Genomic DNA, 19,012 nt, shown 5'->3' on the forward strand with positions numbered 1-19,012 from the left:
TTATTAAACCATCATCATTCAGTATATATATTTCAAATATAATAAAATTAATGATCTCTTTCTTTTTACTTGTTTTTGGCAGCAAAAGTTAAATATCCCCATTGACTAAAAAGTAAACATCCATATTGACCGACCACCCCCCTGTATCTGCATGAAATGGTTTGGTCCTGCCTTAGCGCACTTAGTGACGGTTTTTAGTTGCAGTCAGTAGATGCGCAAGAACTACAGTGACCACAATATTGTCAAGTAATGTTAAATCAAAATCTGGTTTTCAAAAAAGGAAAGAGAGAAAAGAGAGAGAGGAAAGAAAGGAAAGCGTGTCAACCCAGTTTTTCACCAAGAAAGGTGGGTAGCCTATAGTCTGTGAGTGGTATTAACCGGTTTGCTTAATGTCCATAGTAAAATAAGCTAGCTAGCTACAGACTAGTGTTAGCCTACATTTAATCACCATTTAATCAGTGCAGGGAAACGTTTAGCAAGATATTCATATTAAATCATTGTCCCTGTCCCTTTTAGCAGACTTAACAACAGATGAGTCAACAGCACCCCAGTCTCCCCCTAACTGTGCCCCTCCCTGTCCCAGTGAAGAAGATGAGCTTGAACATTGTGTTCATTGGACATGCCTGTTATTTGAGAGAAAAGTTTGGGTTTCCAGGAGTCCTTTGTAAATAGGAGTTTCTTATTCATACCTTTTAATTTGATGTCACTGGTACTGTTAATTTGTTATGACCATATTCCAAACTTGACTTTTGGTCAGGCAACAGGAAATCTGCCTTATATGACAAACATCATCCGATTTGCATGAAACTCAGAATGTGTGGTCTACATGTGATACTGAGCCGCCCCCTATATGACCACGCCCACTTACCCAAGCCACGCCCCCTTTTATTACAAATGGCCCGATTGATGTAAACACTTGTGTGAGGTGTCATTGAACTCAGCAGAGACTTCCTTCTTTATTGGTGATGGTTTGGCCCGCCCCCTATGTTTAAGCCACACCCCCTTTCATACATGCTGACCCATTTAAGGTAGAGTCTTGTGTGAGGTATCATTCATCTCAGCAGAGGCTTAATTTTTAATTGGTGATGGTTGGACCCGCCCCCTATGCTTTAGCCACGCCCCCTTTCACAGCTAATGAACCGTATGACGTAGAGTCTTATGTGAGGTATCGTTGAACTCGGCGGGGAGTTCCCTTTTCATTGTTGATGATTCGCGGCGTCTGAGTGCCGCGCGAATGCACGGTCGCAAGGAGCGGCGTCTGCCGGTAACCCCGACGCGCGCGGGCCCGTCCATCGCTGCTCGCAGCTTTAATTATGGTTGCTTTTAATCTTGCATCAGATAGTGAACTGCATACTAGACTTGCATCAGGCACGGCGCCAGGATTCGAGTTTTGGATGGGCCAGACCAATTGTGGGTCGGCCTTAAATTAAAAACGTTATCAAATCACTGTTTATCCTAATACAAATGACTGACTAATATACGGTTATATTATATATATTATATGTGCTTACATAATAAAGATTGTAATAGCTTGATGCTATTTAAATATGCTATTTTAAAAAAGTTTGCTTAGAGTGCTTTGGAATCTCCATTACGCACCATACCTGGCTGTGCTATAGCACATCTCTCCTAACCTAAGGGCGCTGACACACTAACCCGATAATATATAGGCTACTATAGACTGTAAAAGTTGTCAGGAATCTAATATTTCCCCAAAACATAGTTTAGTTCTGCTCGTATAACATGAGGCCGAATATTAAGTTTTCAACAGTACAGATCAACAACACTGCCCAACAGTTTCAATCAATACTCGGCCACAGAACTTGTTCATTGACGTCATCTGTCATGTAAAATAAGACTCAAGTTATTTCCTTACTTTAGGTGATGATTCATGTTATAAACATGTTTAACAAAAATAAATAAATCGCATTAACAAGCCATAAAGCATTATTGGCCATAACAAGAGAAAACCATGAGGGAAAAACAACTTGACAACAGTAACAAGCTGTTATAGAAATAGAATTGCGCCTGCAGCTCTGTAGCAAGTTATGAATCGATTATTTTAATCCATATATCTCATATAACGACATAATACAATACAGGCAGAGTAGCCTTCACATACCTTACTGTTATCATCTGGCGGTCCTACACAATTCAACTCCCTAAAGCAGAAGAAGCAACCGGATACTTTAGCACTGGTTGAGTTGCGGGCTCATCCACGTCAGGCCCACCCATAACGCCGTGCTTGACTTGCATGCATGTACAAATCCCCAGCAGTAAATATTGTGCTAGTACTAGTATTGAACTACAAGAAGCAAGACAGTTGCAAGCCTTTAATTAGAATTATGTAAAGCTTTTGATGGGACAGTTAGGTCCTAGAGATGTGGTGACAACAACTGCGCAGAGGGGGCCCAATTTGATTTTTTGTCATGGGGCCCAAAATTCCTGGCGGCGCCCCTGCTGGTAGCTAGTAATGTTCACTCAGTGTTTTGTTGTTAAAGTGTGTGTAAAATGAGTGGTGACGTTAAATCACCAGTTTCAAGTAATGGGACCCTACGGTACCGTCTATTTGCTGGATGGTTTCAAGGTAATGGTCGGTAGCTAGCAGATTAGCCCGTTGACAGTGACGTTATTGTTCATATTTTGGCACAATGTTTCTGACCATAGTAGTGGTCATAGTGACTGAAAGTGTGATGTGAGATGCTAAAAAGGAGCTACACACTGTTTTCAGGTAACGTTACTTTCTGACGTTCAACACCCCTCCCCCACCCCAGTTTGAATTAGTTGTTCAATGTTTTTGCACATTTGTTTTCAATCTGCTGAAGATATAATGCATGACAGTTTTTGTTTTATTTCTTTATTATATTGACATTAAGTTGTTTACCTTGATGGTTGGGTTGTATTATTTCACAATTTTATTTAAACATTTAGTTTTTACCCCACAGTCATTAAACATACATTTTATCAGCGGATTTATACCATGAATGGATCTCTTTTTTTAAAACATTAAAAAAGGTGATCTTACTTGAAAGAAATGAGAGTTAGATAGACCATATTGAAAAGATAGCTGCCCCAAAGAGCCCCATGTCTTTAGCCCCAAACATTTGTCCATATATAAACCTTTGGAAGCCAACATTCTAAAAGGTCCAATCTGTTTTGTTAGGATGAAAGTCTGGATTAGTACCCATTTCTTTTAAAAGAAATAAATCTTTATCATTTAATTTTTGATTCAGACACACTTCCAAACCATAAATGGCTCCAAATTCTTCAATATCATTCATTCATTAACACTTCAATTGACTGTTCAGGCTTAGATAAATAAAATATATCATCTGCCTACATGAAGAATTATGATTTCCTCTTCTTTTCTCCTACCCTATGTGTATGCCTTTTATTTTTACTTTATAACCTAATAAATTCTGCTAGTGGTATGTATTGACATAAAACAAAAATCAAGTACCAGGTACCTTTAAATATCGGTTAACTAGTTGGGTCAATTTCCGGTTTCACCGGTCTGGTCCAGTGTACGAGTCTATACTGGTTAGATTTATGCTAACCGGTTGAACTGGCCTTTTTCATTTTGACATCTTCTGGCCTACATTAGGAACCTGTGCCAACAGCATCACAGCACTAAATCCAACTTGCAAGCATATTTGGGCAGTTGGCGTTACCAGTTTACCTACTTCTAAGCTTCACTGTTTTCCAAATCAAATAGCATTTCAGTAGCTTAGTTTTTTTTATTAATCAAGTAGCCCAGCTAGCAGGGAACTTCATTTCCACAACATTGGCTAACTTTACCCATAAGTTCTAATAATGTTTTAAAGCAAATATTGTCATCTAATGATCAGAGAAAGTTTTAAGGATGTTTAGTATTTCAAAAGAATGTTCTTATAACGTTAAATGTTAAACTAAGACATAACATTTTAACTGCAACATACAGAGGATGTTTTGAGGATGAGGTCAAGGCCACAGGTTATGTTAAATGATAAAGGAAGAACATTCTTAAAGAAACCTTCGGAAAATGTTTTCAGGATGTTAATGAAGCTTCAGATTACAGAATGATTTTTATAAAATGTTCCTGTAATGTCATGTAGGTAGGTATTTACCTGCAACATTCCGATGTTTTAGGGATATTAAGATAACAGATTATGAAATTTTCTTTTATAAAACATTCCCACAATGTTACATAATAACAAAAGAACATTGTCAATGAAACATTATGAAAATGTTTTTGGATGTGTTAGGATGTTATTGAAGCCTGAAAGTACGGAACGTTTTTTATAAAACACTGTAATGTGATAACAAAGGTAGGACTATCTACCTGCAACATCCTGAAAATAAATATAAAGCAGTACTTTGAAACTGGGCAAAAAAAACAGCACTGCTTTATTTCAACAACTATATATTTAAGAAGAGCAAGACAATACAAGATTCAAGTTACAAAGAAGATAGTGACTGAGTTTTTTTTTTAACTACATCCTCCCACCCACTACCAAAAAGCATGTTAACTACTTGAACATAAATGTTGCTCTCCTTTCCTTCTGGCCAGCAAATTTCTCACTCTCTGATTAAAGTCAGTCATCTCAGTAACAAGTCTCTTTTCCATGGACAGCATGGCCAGTGCATTCAGCCTCTCCTGGGTCATGGTGTTTGAGAAAAGTTTTTAATTCTTTTCATGTTTGAGCACCTCTCAGCTTTAGCCGTGGTCATGGGTGTGGTCATGACAACTTTCATGAGAGTGACAGTTTTGGAAAAGACTTTTAAGATTATTTTCCATAAACAGCTGGAATAGCTCCACAGCACCAAGACAGGCTTTGAACTTTTCCTTGCTGTAGATAATACTGAGCTCTGTCTTCACTTGTCAAAAACTGTATCGTTTTTGACGTTCCCTTAAATACAGTGGTCAAGGTGGTCTTTCAAAGCTCCATCAAGAGAGGCAACAAAATCCACCAACCTGCGGGTTATCTGAGCTCTCACTCTCATCATGGCCAAGTAAAGCAAACTCAAAGTTCTGAGACTGAGAAATTATTCTGGACAGTATGTGTTGATTTTTTGTCACCTCTTCGTTGTGCCTTCTAATGCCAATCCTGTAGCCTTTATCTAGTTGTTCAGCATTGCTAACTCTGCCAAAAAACGTTAGCTTCATGCTATTATCAAGATGGCTGCGGCTACTTTCATGACGTTTGTATTTTTCAGAGAGATAGTTTAGGTCTCATACCCCCGTTGTTGTCCAAAAAACTTCAGTGCTGACACTTGGAAATAAAAGACAGACATAAAGCATAAAAAAGCATTGCTAACATCACATCCAGCTAGCCAACTCCGTTTCGCATAACAAGAGCGGGTGAAGCCCATGGTGAAGCCCCGGGTGTAGCTTTGTCCTGAGCATTTCTCAGATAACCAAAATGTAAGTACTCATAATAATATCATTTATCTCTGTTTTATTTAAAACATTTTACAACTCGCAACAAGGACTGAAGTTATATCGCTGGATGCAAAGTTGGACTTGTGTTATTTCTATGGATAGGCGCGAGTGTAGCGCATGGGTGAGCTGTCGGCTGTTGCCGAGGGCAAAAGGAAGATTGTAACTCCCTTCATGTTTAGTAGGGATTTCCCCCCCTTACCCATAGGGTTTGTTCGATGTGTGTTTTGTTGTGGTTCTCATGTTTCTATACAGCTAAGTGATTTAATGTTTCTGTATTTTAAAACTGAATGTGCCAGGATATTACTACAATAGGAATTTCAAATAATGGCAAATAAACTACGGGTCTGCACCTGGAATAAACAAAGGATTCATAATCCCATGAAACGTAGGAAAATACTTACCTTCTTGAAAAGAAAATATAGATATTGCATTGGTGCAAGAAACCCACCTTGATGACACAGAGCATTTAAAGTTACAACAGGGAATGTTCCAACATGGATTTCTTTCGTCCTTTACAACCAGAAGTTAATTTAATAGTCCGATAGATAATTGCTGCTTGTGAAAAACAATTGTTGCAGTGTATTTTGTTGCAGTGTAATTTTTTACATTTCGCACCGATGCAGTGCAATAAAAATAAACATTGCCCTCATAGTTTAGTTTTTTTTTAGTCAGAGAAGCTACGTAGGCAGTGTATTTTTTTTTTGTTCCGTTAGCTCCAACCCCCGTTTTGAGTCGCCGGATCCACCCGCCCTCTGTGCTCCGGGACCTCCCACTTTGGATAAGGGCAATAGGGTGTATGACAAGAAGTCTATAAAGGAATATTACACCATTTGTACTCCTCGGAACAGACAAATGATGCGCCTCAACTAATGGAAGACTTATTTGCACAAATTAATCTCCCACTAATATCCGAATAACAATAATATTTTCTCAGTGGCCCAATTACTAGAGATGAAGTTATTAATGCTATTAAAAGCCTCCAGAGTGGGAAGTCACCAGGGCCTGATGGGTTCAGTGTGAATTTAATAAGGAGTTCAAGGACCTACTTGTAGAACCATTACTTCAAATGTTTAATCATTTATTTTCAACTAAAGAACTACCACAGACTCTTAAAGGTCCCATGACATGGTGCTCTTTGGATGCTTTTATATAAACCTTAGTAGTCCCATAATGCTGTATCTGAAGTCTCTTTCCCGAAATTCAGCCTTGGTGCAGAATTATAGCCACTAGAGCCAGTCCCACAATGAGCTTTCCTTAGTATGTGCCATTTCTGTGTCTGTAGCTATTGAGGAGGAGAGGAGGGCAAGGTGTAGAGTCACACCACATCTCTGAGCCCTGGAAAACAGAGAGTGATCCTGATACTGCCCCACAAACCAGTAGGTTCATGCCCCGCAGAACACCAGGAGCCCAGGTGAACATGCATTCAGTACACTCACTAATGGCCCTGTTTTAGCTGTACTTTGCCACAGATAACATGAAGACACTCTGCAAAAACACCAACAAGCAGGCAGCAAAAAAACAGGAAATGGGGAATACGTACAAATGGAGTGATGTTGAAGTTGAGGAACTGTACAAATACCTAGGTCTCCTCATATACACATCATTGGTGTCACTGCCAAGTCTCCCGGAATACTGGGGGGAAAAAAACACCTCTTGTCTGTGCCCTTTCCAGCTACTGTAATGACAAGAGACAGATTCAGGGCGTTCTCATGGAACATCCACCTCAGTGATCCTGAAGAGGATGTAAGAAATGACCAGAAGAAGGGAACACCACAGTATGACAAGCTGTTCAGAATCCAACCTCTGATGTATGACATTCGGAATGCCTGCCAGGCTCACTACCACCCAAGGAAGGAACTGGCAGTCGATGAGAGGACGGTGGCAACCAAAGCCAAAACTGGTATGACCCAATAAAACATCACCTATATGACATATAGGAAAAAGGACAAACCAACAAAATGGATCAAGCTGTTCGTGTTGACAGAGTCAAGTAATGGCTACACCCTCAACTTCAACCTGAATGTGGGCAAATCACACACACCCAGCGTACATGGACTGTCATATGATGCTGTCATGGACCTCATTCAGCCATCACATCTTGGGACAGGATACCATATTTATATGGACAACTTTGACACAAGCCCCAAACTGTTCCTTGGTTTGGCTAACATTAACTTTGAAGCCTGTGGTACCTACAGGGACAACAGGAAAGGGTGTCCTAGTAGCAGAGCAAATGCCCACACGCGGGAGGTGTCAATGTGCTCCACAATCCATCCAGTGTTTTCTGGGGAGGCTGTCCAGAGGAGAGTGAAGGGTGGAGATGGACAGTGGGCAGTAAAAGACATTCCCTGCCCTACCCCCATCATTGCCTACAACAAGAACATGGGAGGAGTTGACCTGTCAGACCAGCTTCTCCAGTATTATTCGACCCATCACAGAACTGCTCGCTGGTACCGTACCCTGTTCCTGCAGTTTGTGGACATTGCTACAACAAATGCCTACAACCTACACATCCAGCCACACACAACAGGTTCAGCACATGACACACAAGAACTTCCTGGTAGAACTGGTGTCCCAGCTGCGTGGAGTGGAAAAGACAGGAGTTGCCATCCAGAGGTAACCGACCATGTTCCTGTTGCCATTGCCATGGCTACAGATGTCAAAGCCACACAAGGGCGCAGGACATGCCATCGTTGCCAGCAAGTGGAGAAGAAAAGGAACCTCACACCGTGGAAATGCAAGGCCTGTGATGTAGCCCTCTGTCTCATTGTTGACAGAAACTGTTTTGAGGAGTGGGACAGATAAAAAAAAAAAAAACAACAACAAAAACACAGCTGATATTTGTTGTAAATATTTGTATGTATAGTTTGATTTCGTGTTCATTTTACCTTTTTGTATCGTATATTTGCACCATTGTGCACCATTGTGCATGAAGTGTTTTGTAGAGTTTCTAAGCAAAAAAGAAAACGACTATTGCCACACCTGCTTTTTGCTGTATGTATATATATATATATATATATATATATATATATACACAAAGAAAGCGGAAGGTGAGGGACATCCGGCAGAACTTCTGCCATGCCTGAATTATTAGTCAATCCAGACTATTCGAAAAGTAATGACAAATATTTGGAAAAGTAACTGATAAGTATTTTAAGAAACTTTAAAATGTTAAATTTGATAATGGATTTGGTGAGGTGTTCAGTTACCTTGTATTGTTTTAAATGTGGAAATTAGTTTTTTGTACTCATCAGTAACTTGCTAATTAAAAACTTACATGAAAAATAATCTTGATAGATTTGTGTATCGTGATTCTGCCTGAAAGAAATTGTAATATGTTTTTGCCCACCCCTAGTCCCAACTCCTAGGCACATTAAATATGTGTTAACTAGAGTTTGCACTGCAGTCTCTGTATGAAAGGGGTATTAGTTACTGTTGCTACACCAGTCAAAATATGAATCCTAGTGCAGAAAATATGAAGCTTACAATGATCAGTGACTGTTTTGCACAATGGATCCTTGATATCAGACAGATTTGTGGTCACAGACACCACAAATTTAATATATTATAATATTGAAGTTGTTTGTCTGAAAAGTAAGTAACTGTCAAAAGGTTAGTGTTTAAGTCAAAGTTATGACTTGCAGGGAATTTGCTGCACCCCATTCTACATCAGGCTGTAGAATGACAGACGTCACTTAGCCATTTACAGTTCAAATTAGAAGTAGAAGTTCAAAAAAGCCAATGTTAAATGCAAAGGGTGGCAGCACAGAAAAAAGCAGGAGATAGTTAGGAGGAAGGATTGTGGGTCACTAAATGGATCACTTACTGTTTCATCTGTACAGATGGAGTGGACTTGGGTGCCGAACATCACAGAGGTAAAGATGAGAAAGAGGAGACCCTCAAAGCACAGGAGTATGAGGAGGATGACGGTTGCTGGAGGAGAGAAGGAACTGCACTCTGGGAGATGAAGAGACATGGAGGAAGAGAAGTGAAGGGCCAAAAAAAGAGGACCATATAAGGAACTGTAATACACTACAATAAAATAACCAACTGCACTTTACGGTTAACCCATCTGCAACATTACAATTAGGATGATAAGCATTGAAACAGTTATGTCAACAGGTGTGTCCACTTGTCAATTGCTGAGGGTGTTAATCAGTAAAGGGGGAAGGATAGTGGGTAGTAGGCATGGATGTATTATAAGACCTGGATGCAATGTTAATATCAGTGCCCCATTTATTCTTAGGAGTTGCTCAGTGGCACATCCGCCAAAAAAAGTTTCTAAGCTGGGCGGCCAGATAGCCCAGTTGGTAGAGCAGGCGCTGATATACTGCATAGACAAACAAACAATTTGGGGCTGATTGGACAATGTACACTCTAGTTACAAACAACTACCTGTTTTGCGGCAGTATATGGTAATTTGATACCTAGCCACTTGAAGTTTTGTACGGGGCGCTATTGAGTGAATTTATCATAATCAAGCCGGAGACCCATGTAGATAACTTCAGGCCTGGACTAACATCATGTATGAAAGATTTGGGGCAGATCGGACGATGTATGTTCGAGTTACAACACCTTTCTGTTTCATGATGCAACGTTGAAGTTCGCTGTGCCGCTACAGTGACAAAAAAAAAAATCACAATCTCCAAATTGAAGCATCATCAAGGTCTTAAGGCTTTCCCGAACACTTTTGAAGTGGATCTGGTCAATCCGCTAGGTAGAGGACATCTAAGGTAACGACTGTAACTTACTATTGCCAGTAGGGGGCGCTATGATTATATCTTGATATTGATATGTACATGTCTTCAGGCCAGGACCTTTATCAGATTGGACAATGTAAAGTCTAGTTACTAATCACTTCCTGTGTCATGGCGAAACATGAAAAATCAGCACAAAACACACTTTTTATGTCATGTTGCTGTATATCATGTTTAAACCAGATCATATAAATTTCAGGTAAATCGGATTATTTTCGTCAGGCTTACTTCCTGTTGCCAGTAGGTGGCACAATAACTGTAGCTGTGTCCCAATTCAGGGATTGCAGCCTTCAAGGCTGCACAAATACCAGCGTGACGAAGGCTGTCCCATTTCATTCATTTCAATCTTCAAATGCGGTCCACAAATGCGGCCTCCTTTAACAGAATTCTGAGGATGCAACTGTTGTATCCTTCACAGCCAGGATTCCCAGCATTTATTTCAATATTCAGCAGAAAGGCAAGTTCTTTTTTCACCCACAATTTTCGTAATATGTCATCATTAAATTCACTTCTGAGAACGTTTCACATTAACTGTGTAGATGTCAAATACAGGCAGGGTTATAAATATGTATGGCAAATAGAAAATTTGCTTCGGAGTTGAGGAGCTTGACCCCCCAGCTACCTAGATATCTAGCTACCTCTCTGGAGGTAGCTACCTCTGGAGGTAGCTAGATATCTGGCCAGCCTGTCCTTGTCAGGGTACAATGGCGGACCCAAATGCACAACTCAGGAATCAAAAGGTAAAGGTAAGTGGTTTATTGTTCGAAGAACAATGCAGGCAACGGTACAAGTCAAACAGGCAGGAGATGTGGTCGATAACAGGCAAAGGATCTGGATACACTGGGAAACTAGACAAGGAAACGCTGGAAGGTGAGAAACACATGGAGCTACAACAATCTGGCAGGGAACAAGTGAAACAAGGGGGGTATATATACACGGGGGATGGGAAGACAACTACACACAGGTGAATCACATTAGGGCGGAGACAACAAACAAAGACAGGAAGACAAGTGAACGGGAATACAGACAAACAGTGAATTTCAAAATAAAGCAGGAAGTCATGAAAACAAACAGAAAAAACAATGAGAGCAGAGGCAGACGTGACAGTACCCTTCGCTCTAGGGCCGAACACCGGGTGGCCCAGGCTCGTCAGGATGCAGTCTGTAAAAGTCCCGAATGAGACCAAAATATTACTGGCTGACACCCATGATCTCTCTTATGGACCGTACCCCTCCCAGTCCACCAGAAACTGACGACCGCGAGCCCTCTTCCTGACCGCCAACAGCTTGCGGACGGTATAAACATGGCCCCTGTCAATAAGACAAGGGGGAGGAGGAGGTGGTGTGACCGGAACCAGAGAGCTCTCCTGGACTGGTTTAACCTTGCTCACATGGAAAGTGGGGTGAAGTGGCAGCTTACAGTTAGTCACGGTCGCTGCCATGTTTGTGTATCTCTATGGCAAACGTGCGGGGGGAGGGCTGAGCCCGTTCGGAGCTACGGGAGCCCAGAAGGGAGTGTCGGCGAATGTTAAGGAGAAAATCGATTTTCATTTAAACAAATCAACAATAACTACACATTCGAGTTAATCGATAAAATCGATTTATCGCCCAGCCCTACCAAAGATAAGCTGACCGTGGCCCCGATCAACGTGCAGAAGGCTTTCCAGAACTGGGAGACAAATTGAGGACCACAATCAGAAACCACATCAGTGGGCAAGCCATGGATCCTGAACACATGGGCGAGCAGAACCTCCGCCATTTCTTTTGCGGTAGACAACTTGGGCAGGGGAATAAAATGTACCATCTTGGAAAATCTGTCCACCGCTGTAAGTACAGTAGTATTACCATCAGAAGGGGGTAATCCGGTAACAAAGTCAATAGAAATGTCTGACCATGGACGCTTAGGAATAGGCAGAGGCTGTAAGAGTACAACAGAAGCTTGACGTGAAGTCTTGTTTTGGGCACAGACTGGACACGCAGCCACATACTCTCCAACACTTTTCTCCATAGACGGCCACAGAAGCGTTGCTGTACCACAAAAATGGTCCTCTTGATCCCCGGATGACAAGAGGTGTGGTGAGGTGTGAGCCCAATGGATGACCTGAGCCCGAAGTTCAGCAGGAACAAACAGGTGGTTGGGGGAGCAACCCGCAGGAACAGTTAATCCAACTTGAGCCCTCTTTACCCTTTCCTCCACCTCCCAGGTAATGGCCCCAATTACACAGGATTTAGGCAAAATGTTCACGGGTTCCTTGGGAGAGGGGTCAGGATCAAACAGATGGGAAAGGTTATCAGGCTTCACATTCTTGGACCCAGGACGATATGACAAAGTGAAGTTAAATCTGTTGAAAAACCGGGCCCACCTGGCCTGGCGAGAATTCAGTCTTTTGGCAGAACGTATTCCAGATTCTTGCGATACGTCCAGACGAGAAATGCCTGCTCCGCTCCTTCCAGCCAATGCCGCCACTCCTCCAAAGCCACCTTAACTGCTAACAGCTCTCTGTTGCCAACATTATAATTTCTCTCAGCTCCAGACAGCTTACAGGACAGGAAAGCACAAGGATGGAGTCTCTCATTTTGCGAGGAACGTTGAGACAGAACGGCTCCAACTCCCACATCAGACGCGTCCACCTCCACCACGAACTGGCATTGTAGATCAGGTAGCACCAACACAGGAGCGGTGGAGAAGCTTTGTTTCAGGCGGGAGAATGACCGCTCGGCTATAGGAGACCACTGGAATGGTGTCTTGATTGAAGTGAGGTCATGAAGAGGAGCCGCCACCGTACTGAAATTACTGATGAAGTTGCGGTAGAAATTAGCAAAGCCCAGAAACCTCTGGACTTGCTTGCGGTTAGTGGGTGTAGGCCATTCAGCAACTGCTCTCACTTTCTCTGAATCCATCTGGATCTTTCCTTCCGACACCACAAAGCCCAGGAAGGATACAGAGGACACATGAAACTCACATTTCTCCGCCTTGACATAAAGCTGGTTGTCCATAAGTCTCTGAAGCACCAGGCGAACATGTTCAACATGAGAGTCTTGGTCGGATGAGAAGATGAGGATATCATCCAAGTAAACGAACACAAAGATGTTTAACATGTCCAGTGTTTCCTCTATGTTGATTTGACCGTGGCGGCCCCCCACCGCAACATTTCTGCCCCCCACGGTATCAGAAATAGGGCTGCATTGTTAGAATGCATGTCGGAGAATAGTCACTCGGCAGAAAAAGGGAGAAAGGAAAAAGAGACACTGTCCTGATGAAGCCAGTTGAGATGTGTGTGTGTGTGTGTGTGTGTGTGTGTGTGTGTGCGCGTCCTTGAGAACTGTAAATCGTATAACTTATGTTGTCAGTTAATTTAAGCCTGGTCTTACAAATTTAAATTAAGATAACTGGTGATTTTCGTTGTTTGTATTCCTCACCCGCTAGATGAATTGCACGTGGCTGTTGATTCGATATAATAGCAATTGCTCAACACCCTTGCTCACGTTTGTATTTAAGTTGCATTATTTACATGCTGAAGTAGTTACACTGCATAAAGATAATGTAATTAATAGTGGGTTTATTGTTATTTGCTACAGAATGCTTAGCCTATATGTCAAGATCAAAGTTGGCCTATATAATAACTCAAATTACAGTTCAATCACAACTGAAAATATGACTCATTATGTGTGTGAATTGAGGTGAATAAATATATTTGTTTGTGTCGCAGCGAAGTGTCAGTTCCGTTTCATGGGGGGGGTTCGGACCTGCCCCCACTGCTAAAAAAAAATCCTAAAGGAAACACTGATGTCTCTGAGAATGTCATTAACTAACGCTTGATGGCTAATGGCCTGTTGGGGTGTTAAAGGCCGTTTTCCACTCATCTCCACTCCTCATTCTCACCAAATGGCAACAGACGAGTCCGTCCCAGTTGCATCGGCTCCTCAGAAGACGAACCCACTGAACTGCGAAGATCTGATGCAGTATTTCGACCGCGATGAAACTCTCTCGATGACTCAGATCTCCTCAGCTGCCCAGTAGAGGAACTGCTCCGCTGCTCTGATGTCACGATTGAGTACGCTGGAAGACTCTAGATAACTCTGGCGCCCTTGGCTGGTAGGTAGAGAAACTTCTCCCCTGTAGTCTCTCCTTCTCTCTCTCCAAGAGACGTTTATCGATCTTCACAGTCAGTGCTACCAGCGAATCCAGATCGTCTGGCATGTCCAAAGAAACTAGTTGATCCTTCATTACAGGTGACGGTCCATGTAAAAAAGCATCAAGAAGAGTTCCAGCCACTCTCCACTGCCAGAATACGGAACTCAATAGCACAGTCTGAAACTCTGTTCTCTTCCCTTGTTGCAATTCCACCAAGGCTCGAGCAGCCTCCCTTCCGGGAGCAACATTTAGAAAAATCTGAGTGAAACATAAATAGGAATCATGTACCACAGATCTTCGGCTCCATTCCGCAGCAACCCAAGATTCATCTCTTCCAGAGAGATGGGAGATAATAAAAGCCACCTTGGCTTGGTCCGTGGGATATGCAGCTGCTTGTAATTCAAAATGCAACTCACACTGCGTCAGGAACGCCCGTCAATCCCCCGACTCTCCCCTGAAAACCTCTCAGGTCTGGCAAGATGTGGGAACGGTGAAGAAGGGACTCTCTCCCCGACAGAATCACCTCCCGAAACTGCGGGGCTGGAGACGGCTGTGGAACTGCTCTCAGTGCTGGGTATAGCAGCTGAATCCCTCACTGTCAACCACTGAACATCGGCGACAAGCTGGCTGATATGCTCGCCTACACCGACCACCTGGCTTTCTTGTCGGCTAGCCATAGCCAGGAGTTCGTTCCATAGAACGGCTATTTGTTCCTCCTGCTGATGCAGACAATGACCCAGCACCCGCAGGACTGCTCTCACCGCCTCGGAGTCGTCCGAGTCCATCGTGGCCAGATTATACTGTCAGGGTACAATGGCGGACCCAAATGCACAACTCAGGAATCAAAGGTAAAGGTAAGTGGTTTATTGTTCGAAGAACAATGCAGGCAACGGTACAAGCGTGGTCGATAATAAAGGGAAAGGATCTGGATACATTGGGAAAGGAAACGCTGGAAGTCTGAACAGTCTGGCAGTGAAACAAGGGGGGTATATATACACGGGGGATGGGAAGACAACTATATACAGGTGAATCACATTAGGGTGGAGACAGGTAATCAAAAACAGCGGGAAACAAACAAAGATAGGAAGACAAGTGAATGGGAATACAGAAAGTGAATTTCACAATAAAGCAGGAAGTCATGAAAACAAACAGAATACACAATAAGAGCGGAGGCATACGTGACAGTCCTGCTCTAAGACCTGTTGTGGTCTCATAGATGTGCATGACAGTTTATTTATTTATTTTCTCTCACTTTGAGAGACCTGACTTGAAGAAATGATTACATGTATTTTAATTATACTTAATATTCCAGTTTATAAGTATTGTTATTGTTACGGTAACTTAATGTTAACATATCGGTAAACGTTATTCGCTTTTCCTTACCGTTACATAAATACATATTTTAGCGTTTATGTATGGCAGATAGACATTTGTAACGTTACATAAAGTGATAACGTTTATTGAGACAAAAGCTTATAAATGTTAATTTATTTATCGGTTACTTTAATACATAGGGACAGTTCACATTATGGCTTCCCCTAGTCCGTCTGTACAAGAGGAGGAATACACGTTTAAATGTAAGTATTGGGATTTAACTAACTCGAATAGCTAACGATACAAATGTTAAAAACAAAAGCTTGATACCTCACGCTTTTGTTGTTTGTCGTTACCGTAGCTCGGCCCCCCACATCTGAAAATAAAACTCTTAAGGCCTTCATTATCAAAACTCAAGTGTTTAAACTTGACTTGTAACATTGACTCATTGTCAGTAACATTAACGGTTAAAATTAAACATTTTATTTTAATTCTGATTTTAATGTTACATGGCTAACCTGAACTATGTTATTTTGTTAAGCTGCTTTGTGATTGCTTTAGTGGTGCGAAAATGTTGTTTTGTTTTAGGGATCATACTGCTTTATTTATAAAAATGAGGTCTGAAAATGTCAATTTATTCATTGGGGCCAAACACGCAAGATTCTAACCCATTTGTAAAATCTTATCTTGCTTTTATCTTGCCCTTAAGGTTACAGTGAAACTAGCCTTCACCCTATACAAAGCCCACAATAATAAGACAACCAGTAAATGGGGCAATATACCCTTTTCCCTTGCATTCATGTGTAATAAGTCTCTTTTTCTCTCTGTGATTAGGACAATTCTGGAGAAAACGAGCCTGCAAGGAAAAGTGACTCCCCTGCAAGCCCAAAAAAATATGGAGCGCATATCATAGTGGGGGGTCTTGGTGTCATCCCCCAGAGAAATTTGAGCATCAAAGACTTCATTTCCTGCATTCTGACACATTTTTATGCACCAATTTACAGTGGAAATACCTTTATTTAGCCTATGCCAAGAAAAAAGACACAGATGACAATTCAAAATATATCCAAATTATAATGGAAAGTATGTTGTTACGTGCCATTGCACATTTTTAAGTGGGTATATGGAAATTCTACAGTTTTCTTAGAGGATATACTGCGTATAACGTAGACTACACCAGAGTCAAAGCAGTAAGTAGCATTGAGCAGATGCCAAATCAAGAAAAGTCAAAGCCGCACGTAGAGTTGAGTGGGTTTGTAGCTTCACAAAACCACTTCAGATGGTTTAATGCTCCATAGAAAAACTGGTGAAACTAACCACACACCTGTTTCATCACTACAATAGATGCAGCAAGTCCTGCCATTTTGCCCCCTTTATCGTATTTTAACGAAGCTGTCATGGTGTTAAATGTCTCCATCAATTTTAGACAGAATTGCTATGGCAGAACTTGAGCTATAGGCAATTACCTGCTAGCCCCACCCTTTAGGAAGTTCTTTGATTGATGGCGGCCATGTTTTATGGCGCATCTTGCTCATTTATAGAAATGTGTATCTCAGTCCCGCAAGGCCATATACCAATTTAGGTCTTGATAGAATCAAAATTGACAAAGTTCTATTCATTTAACTGTTTTTCACATTATGCAAATTAGCAAAATAACATCATGGCAGACGTTTATGGTCAAGAGGCTTTTTTGTAAGCTGGACTTGTGTGAGGAATTTCATGTCAATCGGACTCACTGTATGAGGGGCATGGCCTTAAAAATTTTTGGGCTAAGTTATAGAGCCACCATCAGGCCGAATCGCATCATATTATTTGGGGAGCATGAGCAGATTAGCATCAGTTATGGTGACAATTTTCATGTCTCTAGCTCTTTCCAGCCCCCAGTAACTTGACAAAAGGCATAATATAGCATATAATGCTAAATAGGCCATGCCCACGTGCACCAATCAATAAGACAATAAGACCCTGGTTAATACTCGCCCCTGAAATTCTGTCTACCAGGTTTTGCGGTACAAACTTGTATTTTTGGTGCCCCCTATGGGTTAAACTCATAATCATTGTGTCAGCCTATTCCTCATGATGCACTAAAGATACGTTACACATTTACAATTAGTGAGTTATGGCCAATTTACTCCTAAGCTCCACCCTTGGCGAAATTCTTTAATTGATGTTTTTACACCAATCTTGCTCATTTATAGTAGTTCCAAAGAAGCCCTCTCCATCCACTTTCAACAACTATCGCCCCGTTGCACTGACCCCCACCATCATAAAGTTCTTTGAAAGACTAGTCATGGCTCACGTAAAATCCACTCTCACCCCTACTGGACCCCTACTAGTTTGCATACCGAGGTAACAGATCCACTGAGGATGCAATCTGTTCTGCTCTTCACTCAGCACTCACCCACCTAAATACCAAAACCTTTAGTTCAGCATTCAACACCATCATCCCTGATCCCTGATCTGCAAACTGGACCAGCTGGGGCTCAGCACTTTACAATGTAACTGGCAGCTGGACTTTCTTAGTGAGAGGGCTCAGGCAGTACGGGTCGGAAGCAACACATTAAGAACCCCCCATCAGGATCAACAACGGCCAAAAAAAGACCTTCAGGAACTCTAACTTTTATATTGCACATTTCACTATCTTTGGTTTTCTGTACGGTTTGATTTTGCCTTACATTTGCACTATTTAGAATGTATTACTGTATTGTACATATTACTTATCTTTTAAAATTGTACATATAACTTATCTTTCTTTATCTTTTTATTTGTGAATATTTCTTATCTTTTTTTATATTATACTTGTTGGACTTGTCCTTATTGCACCGTGGGTCAGATAGAAATGTGTATCTCAATCCCACAAGGCTGCATACTAATAATGGTGTTAATAGAATTTACAAAGTTCTATTCATTTGACGTTTTTTCACATTATGTAAATTAGCAAAACAATCTAATGGTCCAAGAGGCTTTTTTGTAGAGCACACTGAGTTACGTGTGTGAGAAATTTCAAGTCAATCGGACTTATGGTGGCGTGGCCTTTCAAAAATCATGTTTTTAAGCCTTAATTATAGCATCACCACATGGCAGATTGGGCTCATATTTCCTGGGAACCTAATGCACATCATTTCCAATCATTGGGCCAAGTTTTATGTTTCTGGCTCATTCCAGCTCACGGTAATTTGAGATGCGGCGGAAGACAACGAATAATATTAAAATATATAAAATAATCTTAAACTAAATAATTTGATTCCTATATACATATTTTGGCTGAGCAGGGAGACCCTGGTGGTGCTGATGGGCCTGGATAAGGTGCCACATTAAAGGCCTTGGTTTCTTTGTCCAGGAGTGGAACATCATACAGGGTATGAGTGGTCACCAGAGATTTTTT

General features: G+C 41.5%; 1 protein-coding gene across 6 annotated transcripts in view; it reads right to left on the minus strand.

Annotated features, from left to right (window-relative positions):
• LOC114556676 (palmitoyltransferase ZDHHC3) overlaps positions 1-19,012 on the minus strand; it is an 89,809-nt gene that overhangs the window by 25,125 nt on the left and 45,672 nt on the right. For all 6 annotated transcript variants that reach the window (XM_028579682.1, XM_028579683.1, XM_028579684.1 and 3 more), the window contains exon 6: positions 9,249-9,379. In XM_028579682.1, coding sequence (XP_028435483.1) covers positions 9,249-9,379 — 131 coding nt within the window. The remainder of the gene's footprint in view (positions 1-9,248; positions 9,380-19,012) is intronic.

Source organism: Perca flavescens, chromosome 6 (genome assembly GCF_004354835.1).
Source record: "Perca flavescens isolate YP-PL-M2 chromosome 6, PFLA_1.0, whole genome shotgun sequence".
NCBI lineage: Eukaryota > Metazoa > Chordata > Actinopteri > Perciformes > Percidae > Perca > Perca flavescens.